This window comes from Coturnix japonica, chromosome 4 (genome assembly GCF_054131305.1).
Source record: "Coturnix japonica strain WE chromosome 4, WE-NBRP24, whole genome shotgun sequence".
Classification (NCBI taxonomy): Eukaryota; Metazoa; Chordata; class Aves; order Galliformes; family Phasianidae; genus Coturnix; species Coturnix japonica.
This window is the reverse complement of record NC_140666.1, coordinates 82,677,827-82,697,517: the sequence shown is the minus strand read 5'-3', so window position 1 is coordinate 82,697,517 and position 19,691 is coordinate 82,677,827. Positions and strand designations below refer to the sequence as shown.

Genomic DNA, 19,691 nt, shown 5'->3' with positions numbered 1-19,691 from the left:
TCTGGATGTGGATATTTTTCTTGTAATGCTTGTCTTGGAGAATTAGCACACAGGTGTGATTTATAGCTACCATGTACAGTCACTTAAAGATGCATCCTTCCTTACAGAAAACTCTTAACAGGGATTTGGCATTCAATTCAACACACTTGTTATTGAGATATCTTCCAGTTTTTCCCTTTATTTTATTTATTTACTCAGTGTTGTTGTTCAGTGCTATATGACTTCAGATAAGTAATTCTAAGCTTCTCCCAGACCTTAATTTGTATCTCTGTATAGCACTGTGTTGAGATATGATAGTCATGTTTTATCTCCATTTTAGAGACAGTGAACCAAAACATTAAGAATGAAGATCCTTGCTTGGTATTAGTTTTGCTATACATCAAACATCAATCTATGCTCAAGTTGTGTAACTCTGGAGGTGCTCCTAACGATTATGAATATTATATTCTTTTCATATTGAAGTTTTCCCTTCTTCCATAGTGATATATCTACACCAATACAGAACTGCTCTGCTCTTGAACAAACAGAACAGCTTTAGTCTACATTATTGCCAATTATTAGACTAAATTGCATTTCTGTTCTATTTTGTCTTCTACTGGGAGAAAGAGGGGTGGAGACTGAAATGTGGAGCAGAAATACAAGTGATTCGGGTGAAGAAAATCAGATACCTAAAATAAGTAGATAACAAAACTGGTGAGCTTTCTTGTATTTATCATCTTACTTCCTTTATAGAGCTTACTTTAATACCAGACCAAGATCACCTAGGAAATCTATGGGAGAAGTCTAACAATAGCTTCAGCCTGGGTCAGTTTTACATCAGATTGCATGAATGGTCTGGACCATACATACTATATGATTTTATTTGTCATTTCAGGGAGTGGATCATCCCGATATGCACAGATTGACATTGCAGCCACTGAGACAGCCCACAAAGTGGGAACACAGCACGCGCAGTGCCGGGAGGAACGCTTGCAGGAGCTGGAGCAGAAGAAGAAAGGAACTCAGCAGTGACTTGTCTATGAGAGAACTTTTGCTCACCATAAATTGGTACTAATTTAAATTCCAAAAGATTCATATTTATTTGAAAAAAAAAATAATTCAAAGCTGCCATTGCTTATTGCAGTTATACCAGATTCATTCCAATACTTTGATTCCTAATTGGAAAGCTGGTAACGTGAGGGGTGTGTGTGCAGTCTTTCTTTTTTTTAACAGAATTTTTAGTTGTAAATTCTTTTCTTTTTTTTTTTCATATGCAATAGATGTAAGCTACCTTTTTTTTCTGTAAGTCCAAAGTCGTGTGAGAACCTAGAACCAGTTCCAGTGCTTTTTAAATGGTAGCATTTTCTTTAAGGAATTTGAATGTGTGCAGATAAGAGGATGTGAGTGTGTGTGGTGTGTGTACACATATGTTTGCACATGTGCGTATGTATGTTTGTATGTAAGCACACATTGCGGATAAAATATATGTATATGTCTGAGTGTATAAATTATGTAAAACCTTTATTAATGTATTAATGAAATCTTATGAAAGCTAGAAAATTCAGTGCCTGATTATTTGCAGGCATAGTTTTGTTCAATTTATATGCTCATTTACAGACATAGTTAACTATATCTAGGAGTAATTAAGTTTTATACCTCACCAGTCTTTGGCTAAAATTGCTCTGCTTTAAATGTTGTGGTCTTAGGGGTGCATACAGACAAGAGCACACACACATACATATGGTTTAATTTAATTATGCCTAAAAACCTAAGTGATTTGTAGTGATGTTTTGGGTGCTTCTGTTGTTAAAAGCCCCATGTTAGACACTATGGGCTTTCACTTCATAGTTGCTGTGTACCTGTAATTCTTATCCATTCTTATCACCTGGAGTTTAACATACAAACTGCCAAAATCAGATCTCAGGTTTCTCACACAGAGTAGCTTCAAATCAAGTTATTCAAAGGAAATAGCCACAATTGAAACTTGAGTTCTTTATTTATCTCTCCAGAACTGTGCCTGATGTACCAGCATAAAAATTGAATCATCCACATTGACATGAACTTTTGTTTTTTTAATAATTCTCTACTATACATAGGTAGCATTAAACCAGTCCTGGGTTAGAGCAAAACGTCTTCCAAGATGGTTTTTGAGGCAGAATTTGACCTATTCATTTGTTTGATTGTAGCCTCAATAGCAATGTAAAAAAATTGGATATCTCTCAAATAAAGAAAAAAAGATGCATTTGAGAGGTGATAATTGCCATTGTCGTCTTTCCTGCATGAAGAAATACCTTCCTATTTATTACCCTAGCTTATTTCTGATGGGGAAAAATAAATATTTCATATGAGACTCTTGTTTTAAAATATTTTCTTACTATTTGACAAACATGCCATGGAGATCTACTCTGTGAACACACGGTTGGTACAAAGGAAGTAGCATGACCTTTTCCCTGGACTTGAAGCTCTTTGGGAACAGGTTTTCTAGAGCCCGGTGCTCACCAGGACCAACCAGTGTTGTTTTATTATGAGTTCTCCAATGCGGGTCTTGCAGGGATGAAACTTCTGTAATGTGTTTATTTATATTTCATATTTAAAATGAGTCTTGCTAGCCTGATGCACTGAAATGCAGCATTTTCCAGTTCCATTTGTTGTTTAGTCACTGTTCCAGAGCTGTATTATGATACTGGAATAAAAAGCTGGGATTTCAGGAGGCCAGTACACAGATGTAAGCAGTGGGTTTCCTTGCACTGTAGCGTAGCCTCTGTGCCAGTGCAGAACTGTTTTCTTGGTGCAGAAAGTTCCTTTCTACCTACTGTGGCATAAGAACGTGTGCCAACAGAATGGAGCAGTGCCCTGAGCTATTACAGAATCACTGAGTCACCAAGGTTGGAAAAGACCTACAGGATCATCCAGTCCAACCATCCACCCATCACCAATAGCTCTCACTAAACCATGTCCTTCAACACAACGTGCAAACATTCCTTGAACACCTCCAGGGCTGGTGACTCCACCACGTCCCTGGGCAGCTCATTCCACTGCCTGACCACTTTTTCAGAGTAGTGTTTCCTAACATCCAGCTTGAAGCCATTCCCTTGGTCCTGTCACCAGTTAGACGAGAGAAGAAGCTGACCCCAGCTCACTGCAACCTCCATTCAGGTAGTTATAGAGGGCAGTAAGGTCACCCCTGAGCCTCCTTTTCTCCAGACTGATGGTATCATGGAATGATGCTGCCATCAGACTGCTACTGGCCTTACAGGAGGGGTCATAACATTAAAATGTTTCCCAGGTTCAACAGGGGGCATGAGTCTGCACGTGGTTCTGTGTGTGCATTTATTTACTTACATATGTCATAGTAACTCCTGCTAGGATTAGCTGGATGGCTGGATATAGTTTTATATTTATACTCTCGTTAATGTTTACAGAAATATCTCTACAAATGAAGTAATTCACTTTTCAGGCACCTATTTCTCTTTCTGTACTTAGACTGAATGTGTTAAACAGGATAGATGACTTTCTCTTGTTTCTTAAATCTGTTTAATCGTGAAGGAAATTGCGTTGCAAAATGCTGAGAAGGCTGAAGCAGGAAGCCAAGCCTTACTGTTGCATCTGTTAAAACCTGATGGCTCGCTGTTTTACAGTGTCTTGCAGCCGCCCCCCTGTGGAGCTGTAAGCTTGATCCTTCTGTTGAAAGAATTAGTTTTCTCATTTGAACAGCAGGAACTCACAGAAATGTAAAACGTTTTCTCTTAAGTAAACAACGTGCCTTCCATTTCCAGCGGCGAACTGGGCAAAAAGAAAGTCAAGCTACAATCCTATGAGTAGACTTGTGCTTACCATGTAGCTTCCATGGGTTAATTCTAGTCGTAGAATCATAGAATGGCTTCAATTGGGAGGGACCTTAAAGATCACCCAGTTCCAACCCCCTGCCATGGGCTGGTTGCCCCCACCAGATCAGGCCACCAGGGCCTCATCCAACCTGGCCTTGAGCACCTCCAACTCTGGTAATACAGTTAATATATGAACGGTTAGGGGTTTACTTGCACGTGTCTTGCATAAGTGATTGTTATAGGACTCAGAGCTCTTTGCAACAAAAAAAGGTAAGAAAGAAATCTCCAAAGCTTTTGTTCATAGATGTGATTTGTAACTCCTACTGGCACAAGCAAAAGCTTTGTTCATCTTTAATGTTCTTGTGTTAGTAAGCTGTTGCCAGTAAAACAGGTATTAACTACCAGAAGGACAACGTGATGTTTGCCTGGTGATGTTCTCAAAGTACTTCAATGTGCCAGAAATGCCAGTTTGGGGATGGTGCTCTCGGGAGTGAGAAAACAGGCTGCCAGCAACAGAAGTACTGGGGCACAGCAACTTGGTCTGAACCAGCCTATACAATACCATGGCTGAACACCATGCATCTGTTTTGCGTATCTGCATGCAGCATGTGATGCCTCTTCACACCCATTGCCCTTCTCCATAGGTTGCTGCCAAATGTACTGCTCCAATGGGTTTTTATGACGTCGCTTGTAAGCTGTTACAAAACACTTTTTTATTTGGATAATGGCATTTTTCCAAGTCAAAAAGTGCTACAGGAGGGAGAGTCACGGTTTGAAGGTGCTTACTTACCGAACAAGGCAAATTATATGCTATAATTCAGCATTTTTTGGGATGACTTTGTTATATTTATACATCACATTTTCCCTGCAAAGATCCTCAGTTGCCATTCAGCCAGTCACACAAACGCTGCTTTGCAATTGAGGTTGAAGAGAAATGTTGATTTAACATCGTGCAGCAATGAGACCAAACCAAATAACGATGGAAAACTCAGAAGTGGAAATTTGTAAGGACTAACTATGTAAATGTATCCTTTTCCAGTGCAGGTGGGTAGAATTAGAAGTATGGGTAGGTGGGGAGGGGTTGGTGGTTGGGTTAGATGATCTTAGTGGTCTTTTCCAAGCTTAATGATTCCATGGTTCTATAATTAAAGTGCCATTTAAGAAAACATATAGTCATTTATTTTTTTCATGACGTGTTCAATTTGATGCTTTCCTTGAAGGATAACTGCCTTTAGGCAGTCTCACACTGAAGCTCAGGTCAGTGATGATCTGGTGGATACAGATTATAAACCATTCTATGGAGGACTGGCACAGAAGTGACAGCAAAATGCATGTAATTCCCTGCATTATATTGCACCAAATGGTTTATAATGCCGTGGGCAGGTTTAGGGAAGTGCAGCTGCCAACTGAGCTTTGAGTTCGCTAAGAACTTCAGAGTGACGGAAAGTTAACTTGAAATTTACTTGCTTTTATATATATTTTTTTCTGCATCAGAGCATCTAGAAATAATTCAGATGTATTATCTCACCGTGTACACAGAGGCGTATGGAACAGCACCGTTTTACTGAAATAATAAGTGTCAGTTTATCTGAGGAATATGCGGTGGGGGGTGGGATCAGAAAGCAGATTTAGCGTGACAGTAATTTATCTCTACATTACATTATACTGCTGTGAATTCCTTAGAAAAAAAAAACATAAATCCTAGCACCTGCTATTGTATAAGTTAAATTTCACTCATCTGTAGGCTGAGCTGGCAATTAAAGGGTAGCTCAGTGCACAGAAAACAGAGGAGGCTGTGCTCAGTAGGAAATCTGGCCTTTGGATACAGGACTTTTATATAGAATTGCTCAGATTCACCCCACATCAATGTCTGTCTCTATTACTGCTGAAGGACTGACCCTGTGCAGTGCCATTTGCTGCTGCACACACTCAGTCCTCTTACAAGAGATGCTTAGCAGCAGTGGCTACAGATCCATAAGCACAGGAAAAAATCATGTTGGGGGTTTGGCAGAGAAGTATGTAGGTGTCAGCAGGGAGCTGGGAAGCAGCAGTTCTTTGCCTGGTGAGTGTACTGACAGGAGGAGGGAGCAGCTGAAGGGTATCTGAGTCTGTAACACGTGGTGTTTGGAGCAGTGCTGGAGTCTCCTCTTTGTGGTCATAGTGAGGATGTGAGATTTCTTGGAAAGGCTGGAGGTTCTGCTGTGTTCTCAAACAGATCCGCACTCTCCTTTGTAGAAGTGGAAGCTGAGGGGTGGTTAAATGCCAGGCTGGCCTGCTGCCCACGTGGCACCGTGTGTCCTGTTGTCCCTGCATCAGCCTTGTGAATATTTCAACATGCCCTGCTTAGGTCCTTGGGAAGAGTTAGCCTCAGTGTCTGTTTTCTCTCCTTGCTGAAAAGCATATGAAGTGTTGGTCTGTACCTTGGATGAATGATGGCTTCTGCTGGGTCCTGCTATGAAGCAGCAGCCGGTCTTGGCCCTAAGGTGTATCTAACACTGCATCCAGCTGGGTCAGTGCAGTTTACAATAGCTGGGAGATTTCCTAGAGAGGGAACAGAACTGCTGAAAGCCTGTGAAGTGGCTTTATTGAAGTTTTGCTCTCTGTGCTTTTTGTATTACGTGCCTGATGCCAGAGACCATCAGTGATAGCTGAGAATGCATTTTCTGCACTGAGATTTGAAGCTCCAGGCAGTCTGCCTTTGGGATTTACTGCCACAAGATATATCTTCTAGCATAGAGTCATGGAATCCTAAACTCTTGCCATGGAAGTCTCTTCTTTTGGAGATGTCTGGTGTTCCCCTCCCTCTTTAAAAGAAGTGACCTGGAAAATGATAACTGCGGAATATGAGATATTTATTTTAGTAACAAGCTTATTTCAAAGAAATCCTTTGCCCTTTGAAAACCACCAGGTTTAAGTTACAGCAAATCAATTCTTGAAAGGCAACTTTTGAGGCTGGCATAACTGTTACTATCAAAGCAGATGCGTGCAGCTTTCTGAGAAGTTAATACATCAGTGGCAGAACAAAACAGCTACATGTTTTGTACATGTATACATGTACAAAATACAACACTTTCATGTCCCCATGTGAAGCATTAATATATCTACGTACGGGTTTCTTTGTAATTCAGAGAACTCTCGTTGAGGGGTGATATAATACATGTGAAGATACAGATATGTGAATACATTAAGGAGTATTGATAGCATTGTGTTACAGATGGCAATGTACAGTATTTATTTTGGTTTGACTGGACAGATATAAAATCTGCACTTCTGCTTTATGAATTGATGCTAGTAATAATAGTAATAATGATAAGAAATCCACTCTTTTCTTGCTGTAGGCTGATGACTTCCCCACGGGTGCTATGTGAATGGCCTGAAATACATGAATGTGTGTTAGCTGTGTGTTATGTCTGATAATGTTGGTTCTGGTGCTTTGAAACTGCTATATGGAAAATGCAGTCTGTTTGCTGTAGTGGTTCTTCCTTATGTGTCTGGGTAGATTGATACTACCTGAGCTCCCCTACCTGCACACAGGACATGGTGTTTCCATTAAGAAAGACTTGGTTGTTTTTGTTTATGCTATGTCTCGTGTATATTTCCCTCTCATTTTCCAACCCCACAACCTGTCCTGCATGAAATCGCTAACAAATTTGAGATTCTTTTTTTAGAGAAAATGTGTTCATGCCTTTTTTTCATGGCTTTGAATTTACTGTTTTTTACACGGGTGGAGGATTCATCTTTAAAAGCAACATCTCAGACTATTCACTTGTGTCATTTTGGCCAGATGAATCGTCTCTGGCTTAAAACCTCAATAAACTGAGCTAAACAAATACCGATGGGTGAAAGGCACTGAGTTTCAAAGCAGCGTAATCAGACTTCAGCCTCTTCAGATCTCAAGAAAAGCAGCAAAGAGCTGCTGGCAAGAATGGAAGATATTCCTAATGTTTTCTCTGTGCTGGTGCATTATCTGACTGCCAGTGTTCCAGGGATTCAGGAGGAAGCTGAATTTAGGAGGAGCAAATGATGCTGCTTAACATTTTCTCCTCCAGGTTTGTATGAACAACCTTTGTACCTAATGACTCATTAATGGCTGCGTTCAACAACTGAAGTGAAATGGCTGCACTAAAAACAGTCTTCCAACCTTTTTTAGTACTCATCTCTGACTTGTTCCTCATTTTAAATTACTGCAACCTGTAAATGTATGTTGTCAGTCTCTGAACTCAGAACTTTCACTGGAGCTTTCAGTTGCCTCTGGCTACAGTAGAAATAATTCTATAAATTCTATTATCTGTGGCACTGTACCTCACTTAACTTTGCTTCAGACAAAACAAAATATTCTTAATGAAATCCTGGAGCTGAAAACATACAGGTTGCTCGAATGCCATCTTTGGCACTACAGCTGCTAGAGGGAGATGTAGCACCATGAATGTGGCTATGCTCAAGTCTCTTATGCAACCAAAGGCAATTAGCTGTGGTGCTTAGGCTGAACTGTAGGTCTGGAACATCACTGGCAACATCACTACAACCACAAGTGGTGCTTTCAGAATCAGAAAGGTACCAATATTCTCTCAATTCCCTGTAGGCATCTAAATCATATTATTTTAAAGAACTGTTACTGACTTACTGTTAATATTAATAGTGCTCTGCGTTTCAACTGATGAACGATTCTCTGAAATAAAAATAACAGCTTACATTCAAACAAAACCAGTAAGAAATTACTGCTGCAATGTAAGGCATTCAAAATCTCACAGTAGGACCGCTACCACTCTTTTCATTCAAATCACCTGTGCCTTATGAAATAGCCTATATGTGCAGAATTGTAATACTTTCAACCCACCATGGACTCAGGACCTGGATAAGTAATATACGCAGTGGCTGACTCTGACAAACTCTCTCTCTTTACTGGTTCTCACAGAACAGATGATTGATAGAGCTTTGCAATCAAGCAGCTGTAATGATTTACTGACACTGGACTTTTGCCTTAGTCTTGTTCCTGGCAGTTTCACAAGAAAAAGCCTTAGAAATAAAGGGTCAGCATGATAATCATAGAAAGTTTCAACCCAAGTGGGAAAGACAAAAAACACCTCAATGGTATCTTGTTTTGATTTTTAATGACTAAGTGTAACAAAACCAAACAACTATGAATGGCAAAATTGTACACATACGTTCAGTAACTTCAGATGTGTTAGTCTGTAAGTTTTGTGAATTGACCTCAATACTTATTCTTTCCTTATTCCTCCCCCTCCTCTCACATGAAAGATTCATATACAGTGCAGCTGAGTCAATGCTCAGCAAGTAAAAACATTTTAGTTACCTTCAGTAGAAAATGCATCAAACCAAACAGTGAAATATTAAACTTCTCTCATCTTTAACAACCTGTACCTCTGGTGTCTGCTTTCATTGATCAGAATTCCTTGACTAACTATAAGATCAATATTTTTACAAGCAGGAATCTTCTGACGGCTCACACTTCCTTGTGACGTGACTTATTTCAAAGGCTGTTACTTGATTCAGATTTATAGTGTAATCATTTAACATGATAATGCAAATACAAAACTAAGTGGACCACAGAAAGTTTTCTTACAGGACAACTCTTCAATCCTTAGAATTTTGGAAGGACTGCTTGGCTAATCCTGTTCATAAAATCCCTCTGTTATTTATGTTCATAAATTGATCCCATGAAGGAGAACAGATGTTTATAATTCATTGTGTTGAAGACCTTGAGAGATTCTGCTGGATAAGTCTTGCAAATGCTTCTTGACCTAGCAGAAAAAGGAAACAAATCAAACAAATATCAGTACAATGAATAATGCTAGAAGATTAAATCAGTCAATCTAATATACTTGGATTTTTGCTATTAGTATATGTGGCAGCTCTTGGGAAGAGCTGAGACTAGGAAATTTTCAGGCATTTTAGAATTAGGTCTGTAAAAACCAATCACGTCTATTCAGCATTAAACATGAAGCACAGGTGTGCTTAACCTCCCCCGCTGGAAGATGTTTACCTGCATGAAAAATACCAGCACTGGGTAACTGACATTCCCTCAACTACTGAATCTAATTCTCAACAGGTACGTACACTGAATTTATACAGACCTTATATCCGAGCTCTTTTGTCTTTTCTTCTAGCATGGCATATTTCTCTCTGTTTCTGTTCAGATGTTCCTTATCTCCAGTCCCCTCAATATGTTTTAGTTTCTCGTGTGAAATCTCTAATTGCTTCTGATAGTGATGATGTTTTTCAATTTTTGCTTCAAAGTGTTTCAGTTCCTCCTAGGACAATGCACATCAGTAGTTTCACATATGTATATATTTTAAACATTAAATAATGACCTTTTTATTTTTTTCTGATGCCTGAAAAGCAATACAGAATTGGCTGCCCTATGAGTAACACAGAGTATTTCATTATGTGGCAAAATACCTTCCCCGTGGGAGATCTTATTGGAATTCTACTTACCCGAAAAGATTCCAGTTCTTTCTCAGTGAAATTGGCTGATTTTGCCATGTCCCACAAATCAATCACTCTTGGTTCTTCGAATTCTAAACAAACACAAATTACCAGATGAAGAAATGGACATAATGCTTTCATGCAAGATAAGCATGCCAAGCACACCAAGCAATATATTACTAACAGGTCTACTTAGATGAAAAGGGAGAAAAGTCCAAGTACTTCACTTAAAACAACAGTATTGTAGCAAGCATTTATTTAAGAAACTTATTTAAAAGGAAAAAAAAAAACATCCCCAGAACTAATTAATGCCCTGCACATTGCCTAACTTACCCGCCCCTGGTGCAGAGAGTCTAATATCCCTTCCCATGTTACGCGAATTCACTGTGAGTAAATGAATTAACTTGCTCACCAATTTTTACTTAATAAAATTGATACCAAATAGAGATTAAAAAAATACCAGGGAGTCGTACCACTGCTTGCATCATATCCTTGGTGACTGACTTTACGCAAACGCTCAAACCCCTGGTTGATGCTTCTTAGCTTGTCTTTAAGTTCTCTGTGTTTGTTGTGCAAGACTTCCTCTTTCACCAGGTTCTCCTCAGATGGGTTGATTACATTTTTGTGAATATCTGTTGAAAGAGAAAAGCTATACTGACTGTGGGCCAAATCCCAATAGGTAAGAAGCCCCAGAAATCCCTCCAATCTGGGATGAATAAAATACAGTCAGTTCTTATTATCAGTAAAGCGCGGACATCATACTCTAAAAAGCAGTAACTCCTTTTGCACATTAATGCTCCTCAGTGCTCTGGAGGGCGGTGTTACAGAAAATGCCTTTTACCTCCTGCTGGTGATCAGCTGAAGTTTTAATAAGGGAATGTTCTAATTTCCCTGGTTAGCATTATCTCAAGGAAATTGAATAGGTATGGTGGGTAAATCCTATAACCCTCCCTCAGACATTTCATGAATTAGTCAGGACAGCCAATGTTGAAATAGCTTCCAACAGCTTCAGCTTGTACTCTACAATGCAAACATCAAGCTGCCTGCAAGCTTCAGAGCAGTTTGATTCTAACAAAAACAGGATTAATAGAGCAAACTTAGGCTCAGAGCCTAAGATACATATCCTCTTGGGCTTCTACTGATGAAATGAAACATCCATGTCTTGCAGACTTTAAAACCACAATCTGCAGCAGTAAATCTGTGCCTGCTGCATAATTTCCAGTAAACTCCAACACGCCATTTCTAGTAATCTGATGGTGTTTCACTGCTTGAAACACAAGCACGAATTAGAAAACTGAAATGGCAACACTTTCACTAGCTGGCATGATTTTTGGCAGCTAATGTAGAATTAAACCAAGCAAGTATCTGGGAATATCAGCATCTGCAAGCTGTTCTAGCAGGAATGTCAGACTGAGGGATTTTCAAAGAAACTTGGAAACAATGGAGGAGATAGACAGAGATCTAGAAACACCAGGAAAATGTTCGGACACCTTCAGTTCTGCTCACGGTCTCAAGCAGAATATTGTATTCACGAATCTTTTCTTTGTGATGTTTAAATTCTCGCCAAAGCTTATCCAGCTCCTCATCTGAGAACTTCCCAGAGGTCTTGGCCTGAAAGAAACATGAGCGCATTATGACTCCCAGGCCAAGTGCTATTACATGTACACCCTTGTTGAAACTTCTCCCTGCCACGTTTAGGAAATGATTAAGCCCAGCTCTTCCATTAGGTCTTTTGTTTTGAATTCCATTATACAAGTTTGAGGGCAAAACTAGACATTCAGGAACATGGCCACTTTAATCATATCAAACTGAAGTTTGTTTCAGATCTACAGTGTTGGCTTGCTACAAACTACCCAATGAAAACCTCTCTTTCATATTCTGAGGAAAAAAAAATTGATAGAGAAGGAAGGGCCGTAGAGATACAAAGACAACTGAAAGGGAACTGCCAGTGTGATGGTTAGCCCAATATTAAGCACAATCTTTACTCAAGAAATCATACTCTACTGTTAAGTGAAAACTGTATCACTACTGTGCATTTCTATGATTCTATTTGTTCTGCAGTGATTTGTTCCTCACAGGCCTACATTCAGCAACCAGTTAAGCCGTAATTGCCCACAAGTCTCCTCACTTACCTGTTGCAATAGCATAACCATAAGCTAAAATTGTTCATACCTATTCAGCTTTAGGTAATATTTTTAAGTGATGAACTTTACTATTCCCCAAAGCACAGGACAACATATCCTTTGCCAGAGCTGCATCTGGTAAAAGTAACATTTTAAAACACAGCAAAACTTTTCTCTGCTTTACTAACATTGCACTAGATTGGCCTAAGAATTCTTTGCTTTATACGACTACTTGTTTCTAAAACACAAATTCCTTCATTTTTTAAGATTACTGCTTTGCCAGTTTTAGCTGCCCAGGCAGTACACTCTCTATTCATTTGTCATGTAAATCCTGGAAGGTTTCACTTGAAAACATAGTTGGAAATGTCTTTATTTAATGTCTTTTTAACATTTCCCCAAACATCTTCTTTCTCCTTTCTAAATATTCCATGAAATAGTCCTATTTTAAATGCAAAGTTAAAAACAAAACAAAAACCATAGAAAGAACAACAAGAAGAACATGGAAAAAAAAAAACCAAAAGGAAATAATGAGTTCAGTGACATTTGAGGAAAGATTCTATTTGTCTTAATGGACAGAGGATCTTATCCTCCACAATTGCTATGGGTGTATTTTTTGGTAAAGAGAACCTGTAAAACCTACTGACTTGGATGCACATGGGATGCCTGCGGTGCACAGTGATACATGCTACAGAGTACAGCAGTTTGTCCTGTGTTTAAAAAATAGACCAGCAGAGCTTAAAGCTATTCCAGTTCCAAGATTGGAGGCTCTCAAAAGAGAAGAAACACTGGTTTACCACATTGCAGTTCCTGGAAATTTTACCCACCTTGCTCCATAGTTTTTCCAGTCTTGGGTCATCCAGTGTATCACTTTGTGTACCATCTTTAATGTAGTTAGTATCAGTTAGGTGAGAATCCTTCTTTCCATTCATTCCGTATTTAGTCATAATGACTGCAGGGCAAATAATAGATACAGATGCATTAGAATCAGTACACAAGGCTGACTGCTGCATCCTTGACATTCAGAGCTAGATTCTGCAGCTCAAAGTGGGTAGGTTAACAGTTTAAGTGAAGAGTTTAATGATCCTTTTTGAAAACATCAGAAGCAAAGGAAGCTGTTAGCCTCCTGACATCCCTGCTGACCTCTAAACAACTCCTGCATGCTGAGTGTCTCCAAAGACAATCTGTTACTAAATGGTTCAAACAATTACAGAGGTGTCTAAACAAAAGCATAATGTAGTTTAAGCCTCTTCTGCAAAGATATAACTTACCATTTAAGTTGCGTCTAAGCTTGGCTTCTTTCTCTCCATCTTCATCCAGCCCTTCAGCTTTCAGTTTTTTCCAGCTTAGCTCATCTTTTTCTTGTATTTTCAAATCGCTGTGCAGTTCAGCGAGTTTTACAGCAGAGAGATGAAGCTAAATGAAAACAGAGACAGGAAGTGAGTCCATTCGGTTTTACTAACATATACCAGGCAATAATGACCAAATTTTGTGCAGAGGTTCCACTTCTCAGCACGGTTTATATGCATTAAAAACATAAAATTCCTAGAAGTATTCCTGTCATTCATAATGGAAGAAAAAGAGGAGATACTGAGGCTGACACTACAAATTGAAAAAAGGATTTAAATGACTGATAGGCCAGCTTGAAACTCTGTGAAACACACAGAGAAAACAGGAGCAAAGACAATAACTAATACGCAGCTGGCTAAGCAGCACTGCTGCAAGATGAGCCCAAACTTTTGAATTCCCAGATTTTAGATACTTTAGTTTTTCTTTGAAACAACAAAATGAAACAAATCATGTTCGTGCTTAAGAACTTCTTGCATGTGTGTTTATAACAAAAAGGTGGCAGTGAGGAAAAGGAAGCTCTGCACATTACTGCTACTGGTTTCAACGCAGACTCTTCTATTATATTGAATGGCACAAGACTACTTACTTAATTACTACAATTTTTAAAACAGGTTTTTCTCTGTATCTTGCATTTTGCCTACTGCAATAATTTATCAAAACTGAGAGTACTTGGAACCACAAATAAATAATTTATGGTATGCATTAAAATTTCAGATCCCTCTAGTTCTAAAGCCTCTGTGTAATCTTCTTTAACATTTGCTTTTGGAGAACTGTTTGATGAAAGCTAAGCACGTAGCAGAAACCACTTTAGTTATGAATTCTGTGCATTAAAATAATGAAAACCTTATTTACTTATTTGCTTTTCTGGAGCAGGCTGACCTAGACGGCCAGAGATTCAGTGCTGTGGTGGCACCAAGTAACACTGTTTTGCTCAGCAGAGCTGTGTCCTGATGTTCTGAGAGGAAGATTGAGTAAAAGCTTGCTATAAATTGTGAAGGAAATGACTAATCATTTACTTGGTAGTTCTGAACTCTAATGCCATAATGACTTACTATGTCGACAGGTTGAGCAAATTCAGGATAAAAAAGTCACCATCAATAACTCAGATAACAATTCAACTCCTAAGTACTGCAAAACAGACAACATAATCTTTTAAATGTACAACTACCATCAAAGACACAGTAATGTATAAAAGATGACACAATGCAGCTTATGTTAGACATCCATTGCGGTTAGCACAGCCTCATAAACACATAGGTTTGGGTTTTCTAAAAGCACCAGAGAGTAGCATCAGATCATCTAAAAGGAAAGTTCAGGGATGCCTTTCCATTAACCAAACATTTTAAATTCCCAATAAAAAATAAGGGATTAAATTAAGTCCACTGTTCTCTAAAAAGAAAGATTCTATTCAAAATTCTCTCAAGTCCACAAGTGTTTTTCTGACTGTCACTATAATTTAGTATGTAACTTATCAACAACACAAATGCTTTGAAATGCTCTGCCAGAATCTCCTTGCCTTTCTAGATTAGATAATATAAAAGTGAATACATTAGATAATATAAGAGTGAATACATTAGATAATATAAGAGTGAATACATTAGGGTGATTTAAAGCATGTAGGTTGTGATCTGCTTCGTTCAAGATCATCTCCTACAGGAACTTGAATAACATCAGGTAAAAAAAGCGTTAACAGATGACACTTCACACCACTAGTATCAGTCCTTTGTTGGACTAACTAAGAGCAGAGATGAAAAGTCATGTTTAATGATTAAACAACAAAACACTGAGGTCAAGATGCACATTCCTTGTTCCTTATTTAGGGGAACTGTTAGGTCCAGGTTTCAACTGGTGATTGAGCACCTGGTGAAGGCATGTGGCTGGTCTAGGCAGCACCTGTACCCCCATGCAACCAGAAGGGGTGGACCTAGGGTGGAGACACCCTGGGCTCAAATAAGGGCCAGCCACTACAAGAACATCTCTTGGGCCCAGCTCCCTTTTGGAAGAGGGGATGTTGTGTAGTTGTTGTCCCCTCACCAGCTGGGTGAGTTCAGTTTTTCCTTCTAAATCTATGGGCCTAATGGTAACAAATATAGCTCAAGTACACGTTGCTTCTCTAAAATCTGCCTCTCCTGCGTGAAGGTTGCTATAGCTCAGTTTATCCTGACAGGCTTACCTCCATTTTTCATGTTAGTCTGCTTGGCCAAAACTTAATCTTTAAAGACTTAAGACTTCATGTAAAGCTTCAAACCTGAGCTCCAGAAGATCCAGATACAAACAGGAAAAAGATTGAGCGGGTGGGGTTTTATAAGCAGACTGGGGACTGACACTTTATATTCACTGATAATGACAGGACAGTGGCAAATGGCTGTAAAATAAGAGTGGAAATTTAGGTTAGAGTTAGGAAGAAATTCTGTGCTCAGAGGGAGGTGAGGTACCAGTACAGGTTGTCCAAATAGTTGTGCGCAGTCTGTCATTGGAGGTACTCATAGCTTGGTTGGATGAGGCCTTGGCAGCCTGACCTAGTAGATACCATTCTATGAAGGCTGAGCTCAATTATCTTCAAGCTAGATTATCTTTAAGGTCCCTTCTAATCTAAATCACTTTGATTCTGTAATCTGAGAATGGCAATACCCATTTGCTAGCCCACCTGCATGAGACTACATCACTTAGTGTAAACTCAATACCAGAGATAATCTAACCACCACAATGGAAGGTTTCTTATCTTCTGTGCTGAGTTCTCGTCCTAAGCAAAGCAAGGATGAAGGCTGCTGCCACTGAACAGAGCAGAAGCACTCCAGCAGTGGGTGCAGGAGGCAGCATCGGTCAGAGGGGCTTCATACTCTCTCTCCCTTCTGTTTCCACAGCATGACTCTTCACTGTTGGATATAAATGTAGGAATATACGCTTCTCATAGCCCAGGTGAATACGGCAGAACGGGGCACATCGTGTGGGCCCTCTTAGCGCAGGGCTGGGGCAGCCTCAGCGTACCCGGCAAAGACACCAGGCCTAAAGCCCAAGAAAAAGCCACTGTAACCGGAGGCCTAACCCTGCTCTGGGGGATGGTAACACGGTGTTTCGGCCACACACGAGCCGCTACTGACCGCGCAGGGGCCGAAGAAGCGGCCCGGCCCGGCCCGGCCCGGCCCTCCTCCGCCTCCTCCCGCACTGCCCCACTCACCCGCTGCGCCTTCTCCCAGATCTGATTCAGCCTCACCACTCGGAACTCCCCGGTCTCACGCCTCTTAGCGTCAGGCAGCCCCTCGTTAGCCTCCCGGGAGTACTTGCTGGCCTGAACGCTGACGACGAGAAGGAAAACAGCGAGAGCAGCTACGAGAGCCCGAGCCGCCGCCATGTCTCTCCGTGCGGGGAACTACGAGTCCCGAGATGCCGGGCGGCTGCTGAGAGGCGGCTTATGAGCCCTCCTCCACGAGGGGGAGGGTGTTGGTGTGAGGATTATTCAGCTGTAGAGCTGAGTTGTGTCAGATGTGGGGTCTGTGTGGTGTGAGAATAAGTGTTGGATCTGTTTGGTGGTTGGAAGGCCCTACAGAGCAACCTGGACAGGATGGATTGCTGGGCTGATTCCAGTGGGATGCGCTTTAACAAGACCAAGTGCAGAGTACTGCATTTTGGTTACCAAAACTGCAGGCAGTGCTGCTTTCCACACAACTGGAAAGCTGTGTGCTGGAAAGGACCTAGGGTGTATTAAAAAGAGCGTGTCCAGCAGGTCGAGGGAGGTGATCCTCCCCCTCTACTCTGCCCTGGTGAGGCCTCATCTGGAATATTGTATCCAGTTCTGGGCTCAATAGTACAAAAAAGACAGGGATCTCTTGGAAAGAGTCCAGCGGAGGGCCACTAAGATGGTGAAGGGCCTGGAGCATCTCCCCTATGAGGAGAGACTTAGGGAACTGGGTCTGTTTAGCCTTGAGAAAAGAAGGCTGAGAGGGGACTTGATCCAGGTTTATAAATACCTGAGGTGTGGGAGCCATAGTGGTGAGGCTGGTCTCTTTTCAGTAGTGTGTGGGGACAGGACTAGGGGTAATGGGATGAAAGTACAGCATAGGAAGTTCCACACGAATGTGCGGAAGAACTTCTTTACAGTGAGGGTGACGGAGCACTGGAACAGGCTGCCCAGGGAGGTGGTGGAGTCTCCTTCTCTGGAGATATTCAAGACCCGCCTGGACGCCTACCTGTGTGACATGGTGTAGGGAGCCTGCTTTGGCAGGGGGGTTGGACTCGATGATCTCTAGAGGTCCCTTCCAACCCCTACAATTCTGTGATTCTGTGATTTCTTCATTGCAGGTTATTTAGCACAGTAGTTGAGCCTGGCTGGTGGTGGAGGCAAGGGTTCACTACATTAATTTACTTCGGACCCTGTGTGTGACTTTGAGCAGAGCAGTGTAGTGCTGTAGTACTGTCAACACCAAACCTTCATGCATTATAAATCAGTCCTGTGAAAACAAATAGACTGCCCAAACTATAATGAGATTTCTGAAAATGACACCCTGAGGAAGATTTTTACTGCAATCTTATTTGTGCTCCATAAGCAATATAAGCATCTTTTTTGTTTTTTTTTCTCTTCCATATTTTCCTAAGTTTGTGCTGAGATTCTAAGTCATATGGACTTAGAAGCTGTTGCTGTAAAACTGAATTATAGAAGCAGACAAAAGTCTCACAGACTTGCCTCATTTCTAAAATGAAGAATATGCTGATGTTTTGAAATATAAAGTATGTTAGTGAAATGGTGGGAAAGCAAGCCCATCAGCCATCGGTTTTAGGACTAGCCACCATATTATAGAACAAATTTCTTACTAGATTCCTCATTTTATTTGTGTGTGAAGCCTGCAATAAACATTTTTATGACTACTTTTAGAAATGTTAACTTAATCATAACAATGCTACAGAACCAGACCAGATTTATTTTGCATTTTTTTAATTGAAGAAGGCTTTTTTTAATCTTCTAAGCCAGGTTTCTTGGTGCTTCTCCAAAAAAAATCAGCACTTAAGATAGACTGAAGGCTATTTTGTAGTTGTAAACTCTGAACAATAATAGTATTTCCCCTCTTCCATTACCCTTTAGAAATTTCTGAGTTAAGCAAAATCCATCAACTTAAATTCATAAAGCTGTAAATTTCTAGCTTAAGCCTGAGTTAGATCATTTATTATGCTATTAGATTTTAAAGTAATTATGAGCTCTTGCTAACACCCCTTCTCTGTCTTTGTTTCTGAGGGTTAGAAGATCCAGGAATAGATTGGGTTCTACTTTCCTGATTCTCCTTGTTCCTACTCTTGTCTTTAAACCAAATCCCAGCTGTAGTCTTACATACAAGATTCAGTTGAAGACACAGTAAGAAATTTGATAGAAGGGTAAAATTGTCATAAAAGCATCTATCCCATTCTAATAAGGACTGCAAGCCAAAACTCCCTGTGGAAGATAGCACAGCAGTTACTTGCAGCCTGATCTTGTGAAGAGAATCACAAGTATACCTGTAACTCTGCTATAATCCAACTGGCTCTGCTTGTGTCTGCAGAATTTTATTTGTACATAGGAAATCTCTCATCAAAGACACAATCCTGTTTGACAAGAGATAAAGCCTAGTTTCTTCACTCTGCTGTTCTGTAAATCTGTGACCAGGGTCAGAGTCATCCAGACATTTTGACTCCTTCAGCTGGCCTAGCAGAAATGGGATTCTTCTGGTGTTCCCGTCAAGAGTCTGCAATACCTGGCAGTGATAGGAAGTCACAGCGGTATTAAAAACACTTCATGCATTCATTCTGCTGAAGGCCTGGAACCTCATAGGTCTGCCTCTTAGAGTGTTGTAAACCTTCATTTTCTCTGCAAACACCATTTGATGAACAGCTCTTATTATAGCATCTGCCTCTGTGATTCTCTGCACAGGGGTCTCTCAACACCTTATAAAGGCAAACTCAGATAAGGTATCTTCTGCAGTCTGTGAAGTTTTAGGCCTGC

At 40.3% G+C, this 19,691-nt stretch overlaps 2 protein-coding genes across 6 annotated transcripts in view; one reads left to right on the top strand and one right to left on the bottom strand.

Annotated features, from left to right (window-relative positions):
* The window catches only part of DOK7 (docking protein 7), a 53,470-nt gene extending 51,244 nt beyond the window's left edge, over window positions 1-2,226 (top strand). For all 5 annotated transcript variants that reach the window (XM_015862942.3, XM_085545756.1, XM_015862943.3 and 2 more), the window contains one exon: window positions 875-2,226. In XM_015862942.3, the coding sequence (XP_015718428.2) occupies window positions 875-1,011 (137 nt within the window). In that variant the 3' untranslated portion in view covers window positions 1,012-2,226. The remainder of the gene's footprint in view (window positions 1-874) is intronic.
* A 6,674-nt stretch (window positions 2,227-8,900) lies between these two features.
* Window positions 8,901-17,104, bottom strand: LRPAP1 (LDL receptor related protein associated protein 1). Its single transcript, XM_015862889.3, has 8 exons — window positions 16,902-17,104; window positions 13,645-13,789; window positions 13,201-13,325; window positions 11,744-11,864; window positions 10,727-10,885; window positions 10,263-10,345; window positions 9,902-10,078; window positions 8,901-9,568 (listed from the first exon to the last, which is right to left on the bottom strand). Exons 1-8 carry the CDS (start codon window positions 17,073-17,075, stop codon window positions 9,503-9,505), a joined length of 1,050 nt encoding a protein of 349 aa, XP_015718375.2. The 5' UTR covers window positions 17,076-17,104; the 3' UTR covers window positions 8,901-9,502.
* Window positions 17,105-19,691: the final 2,587 nt, after the last annotated feature.

What these genes read in the sequence shown, in the direction of transcription:
- LRPAP1 (XM_015862889.3), bottom strand. Translation starts at nt 17,075, where the DNA reads ATGGCGGCGGCTCGGGCTCTCGTAGCTGCTCTCGCTGTTTTCCTTCTC. An exon ending in GCTTAGACGCAACTTAAATG is followed by an intron (nt 13,326 to 13,644) that starts GTAAGTTATATC and finishes TTTGCCCTGCAG; the next exon opens with TCATTATGACTAAATACGGA. An exon ending in TGGAAAAACTATGGAGCAAG is followed by an intron (nt 11,865 to 13,200) that starts GTGGGTAAAATT and finishes TGTTTCTTTCAG; the next exon opens with GCCAAGACCTCTGGGAAGTT.